This window comes from Atta colombica, unplaced genomic scaffold (genome assembly GCF_001594045.1).
Source record: "Atta colombica isolate Treedump-2 unplaced genomic scaffold, Acol1.0 scaffold238, whole genome shotgun sequence".
NCBI classification, from domain to species: domain Eukaryota; kingdom Metazoa; phylum Arthropoda; class Insecta; order Hymenoptera; family Formicidae; genus Atta; species Atta colombica.
In genome coordinates, this window is record NW_017259336.1 from 2,206,637 (window position 1) to 2,228,888 (window position 22,252).

General features: G+C 29.0%; 1 protein-coding gene across 4 annotated transcripts in view; it reads right to left on the reverse strand.

Annotated features, from left to right (window-relative positions):
- LOC108688778 (potassium voltage-gated channel protein Shal) overlaps positions 1 to 22,252 on the reverse strand; it is a 98,626-nt gene that overhangs the window by 18,084 nt on the left and 58,290 nt on the right. For all 4 annotated transcript variants that reach the window (XM_018195182.1, XM_018195185.1, XM_018195183.1 and 1 more), the window contains exon 4: positions 15,543 to 15,695. In XM_018195182.1, coding sequence (XP_018050671.1) covers positions 15,543 to 15,695 — 153 coding nt within the window. The remainder of the gene's footprint in view (positions 1 to 15,542; positions 15,696 to 22,252) is intronic.

Genomic DNA, 22,252 nt, shown 5'->3' on the forward strand with positions numbered 1-22,252 from the left:
CACTCAAAGTTTTGAAGCAAAGAATAATATTAAATTAAAAATACTCAGTCGAATGTGCTAGATTCTGTCGTTATACGGTTAACAATTAATAGTAATAGAGTCTGCAGAGACGAAGATAAAAAAAACCGTGCTCGTTACTGGGTCGACGACGAATAGTGGATCGACGGAGTTTTTTAGAACGTACACTTAAGATTCAATTTTGTCTTGCCTGGCTGATCTGAAGTGGATGCTCCACTACAGGCTCCCGCTGTTCCTTCGGCTATGCATTATTCATAAAAGCAACTCGTGTTACATTATAGCGTGCATAATACGCTGGTTAATCTGACGCGACGTCATCGCCGACGTCCACGCGAGTTCTGATGACTTTTTGAGCGGAACGGAAGTAGAAAAGTATAAATATTAATGTGAATCTCGTGATACGATCTATTAACTTCCGAATGTCTTCATAAAAAGTGATAGTCACCTGCGATGATCATGATTAATTGTGTGGAGTAAAAGATCAAAAATCATGTAATAACAATCGTTACGTATGTTACGTCACGATAAGACCGATGTTGAAGACCGGCAAATCTGCCGCGTCAAATTTTTTATCGACTTTGAATCTCCACTTTCCGGTTTGAAGAAGTGATGATATATTTATACGCATCGAATTTTTGCAAGGAGAGCTAATTGAATTCCTATATCCGCAAACATAAAAAATTCTCATAAAGATTCGGATTTATTTCAGGTAAAATCTCCCTTTCGAAGTTATATAAAAGTTCTGTATTCATATCTTGAAAAGTCTGTCCTTATATTAGAAGTGATTTTGTTTTTTATAGAAATTCCTTAAACTTCATTTCGACTATAATACTTTTCGACTTGATTTCTTTACACTGTTTTATATTTTTTTAACGGATTGTACTTAAATATGTAAAATTACATAAATAAGCATAAAATTTATTTTTACTTATTTATGTAATGTTATATACTTTTTTACAATATAATAAAACATCGAAAAAATAAATAATAATTGCGTAAGTAAATGTTTTCAATAGTAATAAGTATTATAACATTTCTATGATCTCTATTTACGCCTTAGAATGAAATGTCATTGTTTCATGCAAAAAATTTTTAAAAATTCATAAAGCAAAACTTCAAAGTTTTTGCATTATTTATACAAGCATAGATTGAAGCAATTGTAAATTTATTGTATATTTCAACGTAATATTCCTTAGAAAATTATAAGAATTTCTAATAAATTCTACTTTATTTTAATGTAACATCACTATTATCTAAGGGATAGAATAATTAAAGTTTTCTATATTTTTAAAATTTCTATTCTAAAATTGAACAAAAATAATCCTAAAAATGTAATTCCTAAAAATTATTGGTAAGTATTTACAATAGAGTTTTTTCCGAATTTTTATGTCTTGATAAAAATCTTTGTTGCGATTTTAATTTAGTAATAATCAAGAGAGATCGAAAAATGTGTAATGTAAATTTAACTATTTATTTTCAGTACAACTTTTCATATCTTCAGACATTACAAATTTATTATGGCCCTCAAAAGGATCGATTTCAGTTCTAAATACAATTAATATAGTAATTTATTGTGTTTATTTCACTACATCATTGTGATTTAATTTACTACTGAGTGCAACAATTTCAAGAATCTTACGAAACCTCTAAATATAACTCTAGGTATACGAATATTTTTGTTTAAAATAAAATTCTGTAATAGAGATATCCGTGATTCTAACAACTAGTGCTCTTTGCTTTAATTATACAAATTCTCTGTTTTAAATACAAAAATTCTCTGCTTCAAAAATTATACAAAAATTACACAAAAATTATACAAAAAAATAATTTGTGTTCTAAAGTAAAGAATTTGTATTTTTGAAGCAAAGAATTTGTGTCTTTAAGCGAAGATTCAATACAATTCAATACATAAAACATATACGCATACATATTATATTAGCCATATTTAAGACTAAATCAACCTTTTAAGAGCCATATATAATAATAATATCAAAAAATAATATCAAAAAATCCGAAAAAATGTACTGAAAATAAATAGTTAAAAAAATAAATAAATTACATATTTTTCGATCTTCTCCAGTTGATTGTTGACTGTTAGAATCGCAATAAAGATTTTTATTAATATTGCAAGAAAAAAAAACATTAATATTCGAAAAAAGCTCTACTATACACAATTATCAAATTATTAGCTGCAATAACTTATGGACATCTTTTTCAAATAAAGATTATAGTAGCAATGTAAACAATTTAGCTAAAATTGCAACACAAAATACAATCGGGACAAAATATAATGTGGTCTACAATAAGTATTAAAAGTTGATTTTAGATCACAATTTAATTTATTATGTCATACCGTGTAAAGTAAAACATTTCGACTTATTTAGTAAGTCTTCTCTTCTTTTCAGTTATTCGCATTATATATCGATATTTCTTATAATTCCATTACTGTATCATACTAATATAAATTAAAAAACTAGAAACTCTAACAATTATATTCTTTACTTTGCGCATTTTATAAAAAATAAATTCACCTAGTTATTTTGTATCTCGATATTAGTGATGTAAAATATTTCAATAAACGATTCTTCGGTCGATGTCGAGAGTCTTGTTAAGTCACAATTATAAAATCAACAGTTAATTTAAAATCTGTCTCACGATTCTTTTAGTACATTGATAATTCATAAAATAATCATTTTAATTCCTCCATAGTGACTATATTTGAATAATAATTGATTGTTTTGTATAAATTATCTATCTTTTGTAGAATGCGCAAAGTAAAGAATGTCATTGTTGGAATATAATTGCTTCTAATTAGAATTTTTGTTAGTATGGGATATAGTAATAGGATAAGCAATTGAAGAAGACTAAATCAATCAAAACATTTTACTTTGTACACGATATGACAATAAATTAAGCTGTAAATCAATTTTTAATATTCGTTATAGATCATGATCCTGATTATATTATAATAACATCCCATACACATTTCATTCCTATCTTCTTCCTAGGAATGTTCTTATGATGTTGGGACGTTCTCAGGATGTTTTTCAAAACATTCTTTGATATATAGTATCTGTGCTATATAGAATGGGATATGATATATCGGGATTCTATGATTTATAAACTCACACATAATTTTCTGTGCTTATATATAGCGTCTTATGTCGCATGTGTAACAGCAATTTGCGTTGCAAAATACTCATGTAAAGACACGAGGCCACATCTTTCAAATCTCACACTCCTCTGTTATGTATACTCATATGCTGAATAATGCCTACCACGTTTGAATTCGTCAAAGCGCAATGACTAATTCTTAAACTGTAGCTTTTATTTCTAAAATCATCAAATTAGCATGCTTCTAGAAATCGAAGCTTCACGTAAATTGGAATACCTAATATATAATAGAACGTATTTCGTTGCTAACTATTTGTTATTGTCTGTAATCATCGTCAAAGAGCAATGTAAAGGCCGGAATTACTAAATCGATATTTTACGTCGCGCGACGGAGAATTGCTCATAGCGGACAGTCAAGACATAATGCAGTTGCTTATTGTTACCGTTAATAGACTCGGATGCGGCTAATTATCAATCTGATTGTTGTCAGCCTTAATTAATCGACAGTCTCTAAGTATATAAGAATAGTAGAAATTTATATAAATGCCCTAAACGCATAGAGAATATCCAATATTGTACTAATTTCGTAAGAAAATATTGCTGAACACAGATTGATATTATGCGTATTTTACTTCAATTAATTAGAAAAAAAGGCATATTTTATTACATATATGTAATGAAAATAAAAAATATAACGCAATACTGATATTTCAATAATTCAAAAAATTGCAAATATGAAAATATCAAGTGTCGATTTTGATCAGAATTTTATATCACGGATTTTTTCGGAGAATTGATATTGATTAGAAAAAAAAGCAAAAATAAAGCGACAGATAATAGAGAAAAGCTCAAGCAAAACGGAGCTTGATGAATCCGCGAATTAGTACGATCACTGTCATTCTCTTTATGTATTCTTCATTCCTGTTATTCCTTTCATCTCACTCTTTTCATCTCCCATATATACAGAAGATCAAGGAGCGTTTTCCTAGCAAGGAAGGATGATCGAAATGCTTTACTTTAATTGAAACGCTACCACAGGCAATCCGAACGAAAGAAAACAGATATCATCCGGCCGATTTTAACGAATGAATTATTCATGTGCCGCGCTCGCATGATGGAAAACTGTCTTCAGAATTTCTTGAACTTTTTATGAGCAATTAAATTGACAATGCTTGACGGCTTGCTGCTTAATTAATATTAAACTATGTGAAAAAATGAAAAAATCTTTGGCCAGTAAATTTTGATCTCTAATTTCGATTCTTCCTGTAAGTTTAATTTAATCTAGTTTCTCTTTAATATAATATTTAGATTTTTCAGTAATAGATACAATTTTTAAAAGATTTTTCTTAACTTTGAGTTTTCTATCATCATAAAAATTCAACGAATTATAAGAATATCAAGTGCGCCATTTGTATTCATTAAAGTAATGCACATATAAAACTGAGGAAATAAATCTCCTACATTTCTTTACAGATTCACAGATTATCATATAAAATTACACAATATTATTTATATTAAATATCCAATAGAAAAAAACATAATAAATAAAGAAACTAATATTATTTGTAATCACTGATGATTCTTGTTAAACACTATGGCCAAATTCAGTTAAATTAAGATCTCATTTTGCAACTCTTAATAACAATGTCTGTATATTGTAATTGCGCAGTTTTTTTATCACATATAAAACAATGTATATCATTAAGAGTTATAAAATAAGAGCCTGAGCCATTTACTACAAAATCCGTCACACAGCCACAACAAACTTTAAAACCTTGTAATTCCAATCTTTTTCGACTATTAGTACTTGAATAACATATATTATTTTTATTTTTCGTACAATATCACGCTTTATATCTTAATATTAAACTTTCCAAAAAATCCACATAATACTTATCCGTATCTTTCCTTATAAATTAGAACGCAATATTAATTAATTGAACTATTCTCCGTCCGCCGACGCTATTACTCATAAAGCAATTTCCTTAACATCGAAACTAGTCGCCGTGATATTGAATTGTTATCGCTGACATTACTGCAATTAAAATTAATTTGTCGATCAGACTTGTGTACACGTGCGCTTCTGACACGACGTGCATTCGCAATGCATGTATTTCTGCTGTATACGTGGTTACGTGCGGGTTGTACCAACCGATCGATCATCGTTTTGCAACGTGGGTATGCCACTTGCCATTCAACGTATACAAACTGCATGCCGCGTACAGATATGCAAGCCGCACGCAACTTGTATGCAGCCAATTGCAAACTGTATAAATAATCGCGATCGTATCAATTTCGTCGAGATATCGAGTGCGAATAAATCTGTTGAACGCTCAAAATGTTGCTCGCCAACGTTTTGAATTATTCTTTTCTGTGTATTGCCATTGAAAATTGAAAAATCATATACCTATGTATGCAAGCACGTAACGTAATATGATCAATACTGATAAAGAAAGATATAAAAAGACAAAAAAAATTATAATATGTATAATACGTCATGTATAACGTCAACGCTCTGATTATCGATGAACTGACAAGTCTGTTTCATTAAGTTTCACGTGCCTCTTGGTATGCATACATCATTATCTTTGCATATAAATTTAATCTCTAATTATACATGTCGCGCATCGCGTGATGCATTATTTGAGATGCTATAAATACATTATTTCCATAATAAAGGCATAACTGAGGAAAATGATTCCTTTGCACAAAATAGCGCATTAGAGTGCTCGTTTCCTAAGTTAATACTAAAATCTTCTCACTGATTCTTCTGATAATTGTTCCACTTTTCCTTTAATTTAACAAGAAATTATCTTTACAAAATATGTTAAATAAATCAATACATAACGGAAGGAGTGTGAATTCTGAAATGTAGGTAATATATATATAATGTGCATCTAAATCCAATTAATAACTCATATTAATTATATAAAATTTTATGTATAATAAGCTAATGTAGTATTTGTTGATATGCAAATTCTTAATTTTAATATATTAGTATATTAACTTATTGCTTCTTCGTTTATCATTCTTGACTCACAGGACAATGCAGATTTATTTAATTGAAGAATTGATTCTTCTCTTTCAAAGGCACTACATATATTTTATAACAGATTAATTTTCCCATAGTTTATATCGCAATGATAGTTGCGATGTAAATGCTGCTTTATGAAAGAATATATAGCGACAATCGAACCTACTTTTCTGTCTTATGCGCTACATATCACGTGGCATAACTCTAAGGTCAGGGTTGTTGTATCAACTTGTCGATAATTGTGCAAGGATGACCACACGCGGTTATATACAGTGACTTGTAAAAACTCGGGCAAACTCGCGTATATAGACAGCGATTTTCTTGTCAAACGTTTATTTTTGGCTCGCTGCCCGACTAACATTTTCCACTATTTTTTTCACACTAATAATTGCCCATCGTAATTAACGGTATCGATTCTTATCCCTTTCCTCAACGTGTCTGTGAAGTTAGCACGGCATTTTATTAATTTTCAAAAAATAATGATTGTTCCGGTAGCACTTTTCATTGTTCTATTGTTCTTTCAAAGATAACAAAATGTTCTGCATTTTCAGTATTAAAAAATCAAAAATAAAGAAATGCTGTAACTTTATGTTAATTATCGAGTCGATACGACTCGACGGTTTCGTGGAGAATATTCTAACCTAAAAATTAAAAATTATTAATTGTTGGAATTTTGTCCTGAAATATAATAATCAATCTAGCTTAAAAAAAAACGGGAACACTTGACAGATGCCGTAATTTTCGATGACATCTGATACTTTAGAGGAAATTATGCCGTGCTGGAACATGAAGTTAGCACGGCATTTCTTTGTTTTTTTTTAAATGCAGAACATTTTGTCGTTTTTAAAAGAATAGTAAAATAATGGAAAGTGCTACTGGAACAATCATTATTTTTTGAAAATTATTAAAAGCCGTGCTAATTTCATAGACACTTCTCCAACTTAATAAATAACTTTTATATATTATCCCTCTCTCATACTATACAACATAATTAATAATCGTTTAAATATTTATAAAAAAGAAACAAAAATATTAGTCTCTTTCTCTTTGGTATAACTTAAATAATGCTATTAATAAAAATTAAATTGTATTAATATTATAAATTGCGTGCACGCGCACGAGAATGTATTTAAAATACATAATTTTTAAGTCTTGCATTAATAAAAAAAAACCTCATGCAAAATATAAATATCACATATTTTATTTCATATAAAATCTATACGTATTACGAACGTATGTTGTGTATTACTGCAAGATATACAAATTCATTACTTTCTTTCATTTTGTACTTTATATTCGAAGAAAGCTTTTATGAAATATTTATCAAAATTGCATTTTCGCATTTTGTCTGTAACGAATATTAAAACATTTTCATATTAATTTTAGTTCTAATGATTGAAGTCTTCATATAAAACATGCGATATTTATATTTGTTTTAAAAAAAATTGTATGAGGAATATATGAAGGAATTTACTAAAAAAATCTCAGTTTCTTTATTTCCTTGATTCTGCTGATTTGATTTCATTATGTCACGCTTAGGCCGCAATACGTGGGAAAAAAATAATCACATTATCGAAAATAACATACTGTTTCTGGAATGTGGCAAGTATTTTGTAGCTAAAATATAACAAAGTCAAGGGCTGATCGAAAGCTTCGCATGAGTATTATTAATACAATTTGCATATTAATCTTAACGTAATATAAAATCTCATATCACAAAAGAAGAATTCTTAAAATAGTGAAATACGAGATTTCAAAAAAAAATTGTAAAAAATAGAAATACCAATAATAAATTATTTAAATATGTGACAAAAATTCAGATAAAGATGTATGTATATATTCGGGAAATCACACATCTTAATTTTATTTCCTCCTGACAATCACACGCTGGCTCGCGATCAACTCTTAATCGTAAAATCTCGATTGCATGACGAATGAATGACGTCGACGAATGATCTCAACATAGAAAAATAAACAAATAAAGGATGTGCGACCGTATTTTCCCCGCAAATCGATCATAACGGGGAAACTATACCAGACTGGCGTGCGTCACACAAATTGGGAAATAATCGAAAATGAAATCTGTTCGATGTCAAAAGATATCCGTATGATATCCGATTAATCAATACATTGCAATGAAATTCCTCACAACAAGACAATAATAACAATCCATTCGATCAACTTGAAGAAATAATAAAAATGAATTTTATAGAATTTTAATTAATAATAACTGCTTTCATTCTAGCAATCTATTAACACTTTATATTAAAAAAATATCAAAACGATATTGTTATCGAGACTATTAGTAGAATTGACAAAAAATTTTTAATTTGTTCTGGAATAAGAAAATAATCATCAGACAATAAAAAGAAGAAAAGTTCTTCCAATTAGATGATATTGTAATTTTAAATTTACAGATTGTCATTTTTTTGCAAAAGAAGATTGTAAATTATGAGAGAATTAAAGTCGTATGAAAATGAAACATTGAAATTGAAACGTTTTGTTTAATTTTTAACGCAAGCCAGTGTTCGACGATTCAATGAAACGACTTGCGCTAATGGATGTTATTTATATACATCTCGCACCGGGCAAGCTCCTACATTGTTATCGGTTGCGTTATCACTGTCGATCAGTAATTAATCGTAATTCGAACGCTTTTTCGTTATCATCGAGTTCTCTTACCAACAAGGAAAGAATTCGTTTCTTAAAGCTAGTTTTGGGCAGAAAATCTCACACATATTGATCAACCTTTTGCCACCTCTGGAAGATTTTAATCTCGAAATTTCATTCCTTTATTCGTGACAAATATCGCCACGTTAATCAGGAAAAGTTTCGGAATTTTATGTACAATTTTACGCCACTTTCGGAATAAGTTAAATATCTTAGCAAAGATTACGTCGTTACTGAGATATCGTTCATGGATCGCCAATTCACGACTTCCAGCTCTAATAGCGATTACTAGCGTCACGTAAGCGTCACGTACATTGTAGATCGAAATGCGAAACTAAAACCCCTATTTTAGAAATTTAAATATAAATCGTCCACACCAAAGAAATTATTAAAATGCAATGATTACATTAATTGTTATCTCAAAAGTTATAAATTGGTTGTTATATGAATTATCTCAAAATTAAAAACGTATCGTACAAATGAATATATTTCTTATTTAAAGTCAATGAGAATACAGAGAATTTGTAAATTTTTATTTAATTAAAATTGAAATTGAAGATTCTAAGATCATTTTACGCATAACTCACGAATTACGAGCAAAGTGATGCTTTTATTCACATTTTTATTCAAGTTTTAATTAATAATTAAATATAATCGATTTATAAAATAAAGGATGCTTCGCGTTTCGATCAAACTAAAATACGTTATGCCATGTTATGTCATGTTCGCAAAAATGGGAATTATGATTTTTATGAATAATAAAATACGAGTTAGATTTGTCACAGCATATCGATTGGCTGCCCGTTCGTGAATCGACCACACCGGATCGAGTTTGCGGTTGAACTTTCGGTGCGGCGTACTCGCGTTAGGCGGAGTTCGGTAGATTTTAATGGAACAAGAATTATATAGATCGAGTTACGGATTATTAATACAAGCGATTATTAGACGAGAGTGGGGACGGGCGCGAGCTCGGGGCAGGGACTCGATGCGGTAATATATGTCAAGTTAATCTAAAAATGGAAGACATAGAACACGAGGCTGCGAAGAGACATACTCTGCGAGAGATGGGGGTTGATAGTTTCTCTGGAAGACGGGTCGATTTCTACATCAGATCTGGATCCCCTAGGATCTAAGCACAACGATATGCAATCTTCGTATTTTGTTCCTTTTTTATTTATGATTTCATCAATCATGATTTCTTTGCGATTTAATTAAGTGTATTCAATAATTATTAATTAATTGTACTTTATTATAATTATTAATAATTAATCATAAAAAAGATTCATTAAATTAATTTTAAAAAATTAATTTAATGAATCTAAAATTTGTGTCTACTGTTACCTGAAAAAAGGCAAATTAAATATAATATGTAAAAAATACAAAGTTAATATATATATAAGTTATAATTATTATAATCAAATATAAATTCAATAAACTGTCAATTAAAATTAAATAAGACATAATAATTATTGAATCCTTTTATTGAAATTAGTAAAGTAAAGATTGTCCCTTGTAAAGTGCGTATCCCTCTGATTTGAATAAAAAGAAAGAGCGATTTTAAATTCTATATCAATGGAAGATAAAGAAGCCTATGGATCAAGATTCTTTGAGGATCTATAATGTAAGAGAAAAAGAAGTGTGTTCCTAACTGAACACCCATGAAATTTAGAAGATTTTAACAGAAGATAATAATATTTTAAATAAAAAATAATATTCTTCAACACAAAACAAGGACAAATGATACTAACAAGTTTTGTAAGCCTAAAGCGGAACACATCTATATAAGCATATTTTAAGCATATTTTAAGCATATTTTAAGCAATGTTGCTAATCTTTAAATACAATAATAGTCATTCGTTTTGAGAGATGTAAATAAATTTAAAAAATTTTAAAATTAAAATTAAAAATTAAAATTAAATAGATAAAATTAAATAATTTTTAAATAAGAATAAATAATTTTAGATTAAATAATTCTTGAACTTAAATATCAAGAAATTATAATTAACCTAATTGTTCTCATTTAAAATTGCCGACAATATTTTACAAGTGTAAAATATAATATAATGAGAATTTGAAATCTATTCGTAAATTAAAGCATTCGTTAAAATTACGGATTAACTAAAGATTAGTAGAATCAGAAGGAAAAAAATAAAATCATGAAAAATGAAAGCCAAGACATCAAAAGCATTTGTTAATGGGATTTCAACAATGTTTCGTCCTCAATTTGTCGATCGATTGGGCTATTCATCACTTCTCATTTTCGTTAAGCCTAGCCTGGATTACATGAAGATCGATTTGTATGTAGATTTCTATCGAGCTATCGACCATTACTATCAGTGCGCTGAACAATACGATTTTATTTCTGAAATTTGTTTCGGCTTTTCATCTTTGATATCACAGATTTATACTAGAAATGGATTGCTTACTTTGAGCCAAGAAAATGATGATATATATGTGTTGTATGTAATGCATGTATCAGGATTGGGTAATAGTAATTAGTTAATAAGTTATAAGTTACATAAAAAATTAAAACATTAATAACATCTAACTTAATTTAATTAACTTTAAAAGAATTAATTTTTAACATAATTTACTTTAAAATTTTAATGTATCACTAACTTTTTTTAAGTTAAAATACTCTTTATCTTTTAAAAATGTTAATTTTATTTTTTGTAAAATATTAAAACATTAGAAAATTAGTTTAAAAAGAGCTCAATGATTATTTGATGAGCATGATTTTAGTGCCTAAAAATGAATGTGGATTAAATTTGCATTTAAAGAATACTATTAGTGTGTAATACTATCCTTGTTTTACGCCTAATGAACGATAAAGGAAGAATAAAAACTTTTTATTTACATATAATTTTCAAAAAAAGTGCAAGCATAAACAACACGAAGAAAAATACATACAACATTATTTACATTCTTAATAATTAAATTTTTTATAATATAAATATAAAGATATCAATATAAAAATACTAACAATCAATTTTTATTATTCAAAAAATGTCTTTGTTATTTCATATATATATAAAATAACATAATTTATCTGATTATCTATACTGTAATTGTTTTGTTATTTAAATTAAATAATCTGATTTTAAGAAAAAGTTGAATATTCTGATTTAATAAAAGTAATGTTTCTCAGAATTAACTATTTATTTAACTTGAATAAATTCAATTATATCGTATTTTCAATTGTATTAGTTTTTTGTTCGTTCCACTTTTAACTTAACAAAATTAATTTTATAAAAATTAATTTCGTTCGTTAACTTTAACTTAATTTAGCTTTAAAAAATGTATTAATTTAATCAACCTTGATATATATGATATGTATGTTTTGTGCATGTGTGTGCAAAATGATTGGAGCGGTCATTTTTTTTTAATCAATCGAAAATTCGGTCATTTACAGCGATTAGTAAAATCAAAATTAGCGATCTAGTACTAGTATAAGCATCTGTGTTTGATACAAAAAAAAATCAAAGTCTCTTCAATCAATTGATTGTCTCCTCAAAAATTGAAAAATATTCATTCAAAATCCCATTTATATGCCACATCGAGAGACATTTTAATAGTTTAATAATAAAATATTCAATATAATTCCACGACTCTCAATGATATACTCTCAATGATATGTATAATCAATGATAAGTATCTATCATTGATATAACGTATTATTGAAAATATGTGAATTAATCACATTTCATTCATAAATATTACTGATATGTAATTATTCGTATAATTATAATTAGTATATAAAGTTGTAATTATAGTATAATCGTAATCTTGCTATAGCTATCAAACAGAGGGAAAAGTAAAGAAACTTTAAAGTAATCGCATAATGACTTTCCGCAATCCTTAAAAAAATATTCCAAAGGAACGCATGCAACTGTAAGATTCTTGTATAAAGTATAAAAATGATCCAGCAAGACGACTTTATTTTCTTTGCGCGGTATTCCGTAGCCATCACTCAGAGTGATGAAACGAAAACAGATGATATAGTGTAGAAAAAAGTCAAGGAAATTACAAAAGAAAACAGACCATTTTATTCTCACAATTCGAAACGATCAAGTCTTAAACGAGCAAAACTCGATGAGAATGAAAACAAAAATATACTCAAGAAAATTAAAAATTGCAATCGAAAAACATAATTGTACTTTCAACGTAACGAATCCGATCGAGATAATTTCCTTGGAGGTATAAATTTCTCTATATTTAAATCACATTTAACATGATAAGAAATAAATATTTTTTTAGATAATATAAATTAAATCATTTTTAGTACATGATATTATAAATTATATTCCCGAATAAAGCGAAAATGATTAAATCAATCATGCGAAAGAATACATTGTTGAATGTTAAATTAATATTAAAATTAATATCAAAATATGATAAAATTATTTAATTATTATTGATTATTTAATTTATTTTTTGTTTCTAAATAATATTATGGAGCCCGCGTGACTGATGTAAATAATATATTAGGAAATGGCCGAACAATTACGAGAAGAGCAAACAGTTTAGTGCATTATTCTTATAATTCATCGATTTAAAACTTGATAAAGAGATAGCAATTACTAGTGTAATCTTTTTAGATATTGGGATGCTCAGTTATCTACGTTAAAATATTAAAGTCACGATTAGTGTGAGACAACATTCTATAGTCAACCTGAGCAACTATATAAATTAATAGTAATGTAGCGGAACAGAACACTCACATGTTTAACACCTCATTGGTCTGTCAATCTGGACATTATCAGCGATAAATCTTCGGAAATTAAGTAAGCGAAATATTGGCGATTCTATAAATTGCAGCGCTCCAATAGCGATTAAAATGGCGATAAAATTATTGAGATTAGCACATAATTCCTAAGAGTACCAGGTCAAAATTCGTACGGCGACAGTGCTAGAGAGAGACAAATCAAACTTACAAATCTTCTTCGACAATTGGAATTTATCTCTAGAATTAACTTTCTCGACTTCAATTGGATCTATAAGAACAAATAAGATGATTCGACCCGATCTAACCTTCAATTTCCCTTATCTATATCATCTTTTACATCTTTCGAATTTGAAGTTTCATCATTTAAGAGAAATTTTGTTTTTCATTATCAAATCGTATAATATATTATAAAAATAATATACAAAATTCTCATAAACTTAATGCTATTCGGATAAAAGATTAGAGTTCTTAAAAATATTTATACATTATACTCTTTAAAATAAATTATATTATACATATAAAATATAAATTAATCTTCAAAATAAGTTATATAAAAAATTATATAAAAAAATATATTCATCTAAATACGTGCATAATTTTTGGGTAATCATCATTTTACGAGAAGGTATAATAGGGTAAAATTCTTTAACAATTTCTTATTAAAAAAAATAAAATATGAATGCATCTTGATTTGGTAAAAGATAACATAATTTAATAAAATTCTAAATAAAAATATAAACCATAATTTTTTTTCATTTAACGCAACCGTTGTGGACTATCTGCAAATTAATTACAACTCAACTTATAGATAATTCCATTCTTGCCTTCAATGATATATTATTTTGTCTTTATCTTGAGAATTGAAAGATTTGACCTGAATGAGATAACTCCATCAGTTTCATATTAATTCCTTTAGATCTACGATTTAATCTCCAGGAAAATTAAGCGCGCTGAAGAATAAACATTACAGAAAGAACAATTAATTAATATTCTCATCAGAAGAGAAACTGCACTTTATATCAATGACAACAGAAACGAAGATAAAGTAGTTTTGGTACTCTGCAAAGAAAGACAGAGTATAATATATAGCGCTATCTTGTTCTCCATACGCGATACGCATTGCAGTTAATCTTTGTCACCAGAAACCTTAGATAATCGTAAATTTTGACTTGAGAGCGATTAGAGCGACCCTGAGGGATCAAGAATTAGGAGAGGCAATTGGCTGCCGTTAAACTGTTCATTCAGTTGGAAACAGCAGCTTTCCATTAATGGCGACGATTAAAAGCATCGTATCCGAATTAAGTGCTCCTTGAAAAGACGTTTTAATTAAGATTTCTTATTCGCGATGTGACTGCAATCCTAGTCAACCTTATGCGAATTGCATTCTTGTATCAACTTATAATTCTCTCTGGCGTGAGAAGGTCGATTCGTTTTGCCACTAGTTAAAGAGCTTAGAAATAATACTTTCGTCACGCGTGAAGCGATTAATTTCAACAAGACTGAAGTATACATTACGGATACCAAATTCGCAATATTATTTGTTGTTCCCATCAAGAAATATGTTAGATTATCGACTTTTGAAAATTCGATAAAAATAGCCAGCATCAGCGAAGAACAAGAATCCCAATCGACAGTCTAGAATTTGATGAGATCGACCGGGTTGCACTGCGATGCGGTTTCATAACTGGCAATCGATTCCGAATATGAATTCTCTCGCCAAATAATTAAGATCGCGTCGACAGTCCTTACCCCGGCTCACACTCTCGTCTCGTTGTACGGGCTGGACGAGCTCGCGCCCTGGCGACGCTGCCGGTCGGCGTCGCCTGGCACATTGAACACGACGTTCGGCACGGTCACCGGGTCGACCGGAGCTGACTGATAATGCGACCGACCGGGTTGCGATTGGTGAGAATGGGAGGAGGACGAGGGCGCGGTCTCGTTTATGGAGGTATTCGAAGTGAGTATACGTCGACCGCGTACCTGGTAACGTTGGGGATAGCAGCGCCCGCAACAAGACTGCAGCAGGCCGCCCCTGGAGGCAGTGCTGTGCGCGGGGGAGGTCAGGGGCGATGGCGAGCCCGGTCTCTTCGGAGCGCCGTTGTACGGCACCTCCATCTCCACAAATTCGCGGTCCTGGAAAAACAATAACAGACGGGGCTTTTAGGCGAGAAGATTTCATCTGTTTGAAAGTATTGGAGAAGTGAAACGTTGAAGAGAAGAGCCATGCTGTAGGATCAATGATGTTAATGACGGTATTCATTGAACTGTGAAGGTTCAGATAACAAGTGTAAAAACTAGATGAAATAAAAAGATTGATTATAAATTAAAGTTAAAAGACGAAACAGATAAATTAAAAAAAAAATAGAAAAAAGGGAAAAGAGAAAACAAAGAATAACAAAGATAAATTAAATATATATTTGTGTGTGTAAGGATTGAAAAGAAGAGTATTAAAGTTTTTGATGTAGATGCTAAAAAAATCTATATACCGTTGACAATGAATAGAGCAATCAAGAATAACAAAAAGACTAACAGGGTAGAACGTAATAAGAAAAACTATGACGTGTAGAATCCTTCTGGTTCCATTCATCTTCACAAGAAAAAAAAGGCAAGGAGTTGCGAAGCTGAAGGTACTACCAATTCTCAAGTGGAACATATTAATTAGGACATGTCGTATTACTGGAAAGCTTTATTTGAGCCACGCAAGATGAGACATGGAAATACTTTCGTTAAAATATTTATTGCTGAAAAAAATGATGAAAAAACAATATTATTTTGTCAATATCATATTTATCTACAATGGGAGAAATCAGTATGTTCTCGAGTATGTTATAACGAAAACACATCTATGTTTATCACATGATTTTAACTAATTATACATTAGAACTATTACATAATTAATTATAAATTATTTTATCTTTGAAAATTGCTTATCGTAAAAGCAAAATGATGAATCGCCTAATTGCATGTAAAGCACCGCATTGCATCACGAATATATTAGCAGGCATTAGCTTTCAGCATAATCACATTTCGCATTTTCCTGATGATGTAATTTCCCTTTAATATAAAACTTCGCTGACGTATTTTTCATTAAATTTTAATTTCTAACAAATAATAATTTTTCGCTACAGCTAATTAATTAATCCACAACACCTAGATAGGACGCAGCAAAGCATTTCTCAACGCATTGTCGTCACTGACCCAAGTTTGGTCGACCATGTATTGCTTAATATATGTACGAAGTTGCTGGTTAATCCAAATTAAACTGAAACGAGGAAGCAGTGCTGCCCTTTCTGCTGTTACTCTGTTGAACTATTTCACACTTGTATTTCGTCCACGGTTCTATGAACTTCCGCTTGAATTACGTCGTATACATATATTTTACATTAATTTGAGGTGGCATTAATTATAGTTTACATTAATTGAGGTGGCTAATGTTCTAATTACTACTCATACATTATCACATGAATAAGCTTAACTCAAATGCTGAAAAAAAAAAATAATACCTATTATTATCTCAACGTTATTAAGAAAATTGATTTATCGTAAATAATAATTAGTTTCTTCTATCAAAATTTCCCCAGCTAATCATTCAGGAAAAGTTCAATTTCTATTATATTTGTATTATAATGTACCATATATTCAAAATATATATTCACAAAAAAATATTCATAAAATTTTCAAATATTAATGAAACTTTCAGAATATTATATGAACATTTCTTATATAAACATCACTCAATCACTCGCAAGCAGTACGCGACAGAGATGCATTAACTCATAAATATAAGAATCATTTGGAAAAGAATATAAAGAGCGCAGCATTTCGCTTGTGAATTGAATTCTAAAATGAAAATAAAAAAAATATTTTTGATAATAAAGTTTCATTTAAAAATTATTTATTAATTTAATGTGTTTCTCTGAATCTAGAATTTCTAGAAAAATTTTAGTGTTGTCGAATATATATGAAACATTCTCCGAATGTGTAATGATGTATAGAATTTATATGAATAGAATAGAAAAGATATGAATAGAATTTTTAAGGATTATTTGAATGTTGCTCTTACATTCCATAAATATTTCAAGATATTCTGGGATACTCTTTGAATGTTACTTTGAGATATTTGGATAATGGAACATTTTACAAATATTTTAGGAATATTTAGCGTTAGCTAGGCCATATAATTTATGTTAATCAAACATATTTCTATACTTTTTAATAGGATCTTTCTTTATAATTTAATTTTTCGTATATTGTTTATCGAATGGTATTAAAACAATACTACTTGGAAAAATAATTTCGTGCTTTTTGAAAAGAAAATGTGCATATGAACTTTATTACGAAAAAAGAGTATTTCTGAAATCTTGTGTTTCAATATTTTTCGCTCTGATTCCTTTTTTCCTTTTTATTACTTTATTCTATATTTTTTTATTTTATATATTTATTTTACGCAATCTATTATTATTGTTTTATTAGAAAATTGAAATTATTAAAAAAGTTTGGATATAGATACAAAAAAATATGCAAAAGTATATAAATAAGTATGTGAAATTTTGTGATCTGCATAAAAAAACGTGTCTTGAAGAAATCCTGCGGGAATTCGGAAACGAGAAGTTATCGAGTGATCTCAATATCACTTGAACGTCGCGTTCTTAGATGCTGCAAGAAAGGATATTGCTCGTGAACAGAATGGAGCAGTGAGTCTTGATCTCTTTTGCGATAAATACGCTCGAAGAACTCGAGGTCTGCGTGAACATGGCAAAAGCTTTTGCCATGGGATAGATGACGATCGCGATCGCGATAACTATTCCCTCATCGTTTGCATAATTAGTAGATTCTACTATATATACTGTGTAATCATTATAAGATCGTTTCGCTAGATTAGCAAAATGATCTTATAATAGCGTTGCGTGACAAGATACACTTATATATTTTATATATAAAATTTATGTACAAAACTGATGAGAGATAAAAAGTAATACCGGTGCCCTGGTATATTAATATACATTGACAACACAAAAGAAGATAGAATATTAATTAAATGATCAAAAATTCTATATGCTTTAGTAATAAATAGCGAACTGAATAATAAGCAAATTGTAACAGCATTAATATAATAAAAAGAGAGAAATGCAGGCAACTTTTATGAGCTTATCATGTCGACATAAAGTGTTATGCGACACAGTTACAAAAAGAAAGTATCGTATCATAAATGCTTTATCAGCTTTTCAAAGAATTCTCTAAAGAGTCATGCATGACTTTCAAAGCCACAGATGGCTCGCATTTGAACGAACTCGATCTTGGAAAACTACAGGATTACTCGCAAGAGACTATCTGTATTTCAACAGAGACCTTTCAGAGATACGCGATTTGTCCTCGTAAAGCTTTCATCGTTTGAACCAACGTATTTTAATCCCTCGGAAGATTTCCGTAATTTATACAAGAAACAACGTGAGATTATCGTTTATGATTTGTCCCGCAAAATTTACTCGAACAGTTTAACAATACGGATTATTCAAATTTAAACTATTTAAAAATGAGAGAGAAAACCACAAACCAGAATGAGCAACAACGAGATGTTATAGTATTAAAATGTATATGTATGTATATATAAATTACATTAAAGCGAAATATTTTGATTTAATTAATTCTAAGTTTGTTTCAGCTAATACAAAACAATGATATACAAAAAAGATATATCAATGGCTAATGAATATGATATATCAATATTTAATAAGATCATGTTTAAATAGTTCAAACTATAAAAAGGAAATACAATTTTCCTTTCATCACATTCAGATATTGTTTTATTTCTATATTTTTTATGCATTTTTCTTCATACCGAAAATTATCATAATAATGACATTATACTTAAGAAAAAATTAGCACATTGTGCAATAAAATTAATAAAACTCTTATTCATATTGTTATAAAATCACTGTCATTTATGCTTCAATCATTTAAAAGCTAGTTCAGAGTTGAGTCATCAACAACGTTCTCTCTTGAGTCTAATATCATTATTATGATAATTTTCGGTTTCTCTACGAAAAAAAATGTATAAGAAAATATAGAAATAAAACGATCCCTAAACGGTCATGAAAAAGTTATTCTTTCTCTGTTGTCCTCATTCTCAAAGCATGCGTGGATTAAACAAATTTATAACATAATATTATGCTGGTAGTTTGAAATATATCATATCAGATTTGTAAAATAGAATTCATTATTTATTTGTTATTTTTCCGATGTACGAGAATTAATTGAATCTGATATTTAAAATAGTGAGATTTATTGTATGCAGATTGTCGTCAATTTTTAACTCATGGAAATTGGCTCAATATAACGATGAATCAGACATGGAAAAAATAGGATACAATTCATATGATACGATATCTTTTCTATTCAATATCTTTCAATAAAAAGATCTAAACATATTTAAATTTTTTAAATTATTTATATCTTTTTTCTAAAAAAATAAAAAAATCCAAAATAAAATGTTCTATAAATTAATAAGAATTGATTTACAAAATAAAAATTAAGAAAAACATCGAAATTCTTTAATGTTAATCAAGGAAAATAAATTATTTCTCCAAAAAATTTAAAGAATTGAAAAACTATAAACAACAAAGGACATCCAAGATATTTTCCTAAATAATATTAATAAGTAAACATTTATAATTGTGATTTTTTCCAAAACAAAGCAAAAACGAGCATTTAAGAAACTTATTCTTAGTTTATCGATTCCTTATGCATTCCCGAAGTTTTGATATTTAAATTCAGGACGCTCTCTAAATAATTAGCTAGTATATGAGTACTTAACAAGTACTTAATTTTATTTTGGAATCGAATGTTATGCACAAATTATAAAATAACCATACCAATAAATATATGTAAAATAAATTCTTCCTTGATATATGATTTCTGTAAACTCGAAAGATTCAAGATTTTAAATAATAATTAGCTTCTATTTCTTCCTATCTAATATATTTTGTAAGTTATTTATCCAAAGCTGTATCCATTGGCAAAGATCTTTCCTGCTATCTACATAAAGGCCAAATTAGACTAGTCCTTATCGCGTCTCGCCGCGTTCTCGGGGGGGGGGGGGCAACTCCCTCTCTAACCAAGCATAGGCATAAAACGAAAAGCTTTCATAAGAGCGAGATTTGTCCAATAAAAGACGTCATTTCTCCTGTTATTTTCTCAAGTGAGATGTTGTAGTACGCTCCTGCACATATTGCATTGTATGCGCGGATATCACGCGAAAGGGAGCGCCGTTAATGACGGTATCACAGAAAGATAGATGAGTCGGATATGCCAGTGTGATGTGCCGATCGATTCCTCAAAATTTTTACCAATTCCTGTTACTGATGGACGAACAATTAACATGAAATATGAATCCCGAGATTCAGATTTTCAAGCGACATGCACACACCTTTCTACGTGTCATTTTACTTTTAACTTTCATCCATTTTTCTACGTAATCTGATTTTAAGAATTCTCATTCAATACTGCAGCTATTATTAAATTATAACGTCAAAAGCAAAAATCAAAAATTAATAAATACAAATTTTTATCAGATAGCAAACGCATGAAATATAACACGTTTGCATTAGTAAAATTAAATTGCACGAAATATATCAAAGATATTTTAGATATCATTTTAAAAATAATCGTATAATTTAATCTCTATATTTATTCCGCGTTTATTCGAAATAACTTAAGTTCAGTACTGGATCATTTTATAATTATAAAATATGTTTACAAAGTTTTATTAAGGAATAAGATATATATATATATATACAGAATAATAAATAATTCTAATCTTTTGCATATATGTAAATGTTACGATATGAGGCACATGTTTTAGTGTTGAGACATGACTGTTATTACTTATTACATTGACAAATTGAATCAACTGATACAACAATAATTTCATTAATATTAAAAAATATTATACTAAAAAATAAAGTCATAACACAATAAAGGCATATAACAGAGTTCATGCAAATTACTTCTAGTTTTTCCTCACTTCTGCTGCGTAAATCCTCACGCGACGTAATACCTTGGTAAAGAATACATATGCATCTCTGACACGATTCTTAACCTATGATTGGGGTTCGTAAATCAACCGCTGCGTTGCCTCATAAATAACTCAACACAGCATCATGACCTGTCATACTTTGCGATTTTACAATCATAGCGGCAGTTTAACTATGCAATTCTTTGCTTTGTGAAATCAGCACGTAGCTCTCAACGTAACAGATTGCTCGGAAAATTGCAGATTCTTGAATCTTCTCTACACTCGCATCGAGTTGGTAATTGTAAAAGGATATTATTACATAACATACGACTCCAGTCAATTTTATATGTTATTAATATAATTTCATCGTGCAAATATGATGCACCGCATTTATTATCTAATTTCTTCCAAACTAATCATTGAATCTTTTTTATTTAGTTTTCTCCTTTAAATTAAAATTTTTACACTCTAATAAAACACAGCTTAATTTATATTATTGTATTCATTTATACCGGGCTTAAATTTATCGCAATGCATACTTATGGTCGTGCGCGAGATTTAGCTGCTTTTAGAATATTGGAGCGTCACTGAATATCATAAAAGAAGGTAACGATTGCATTTTATATCCGCTCACATAAAAAGTATCGCAATGTTTCTTTGAAATACGGATATAATA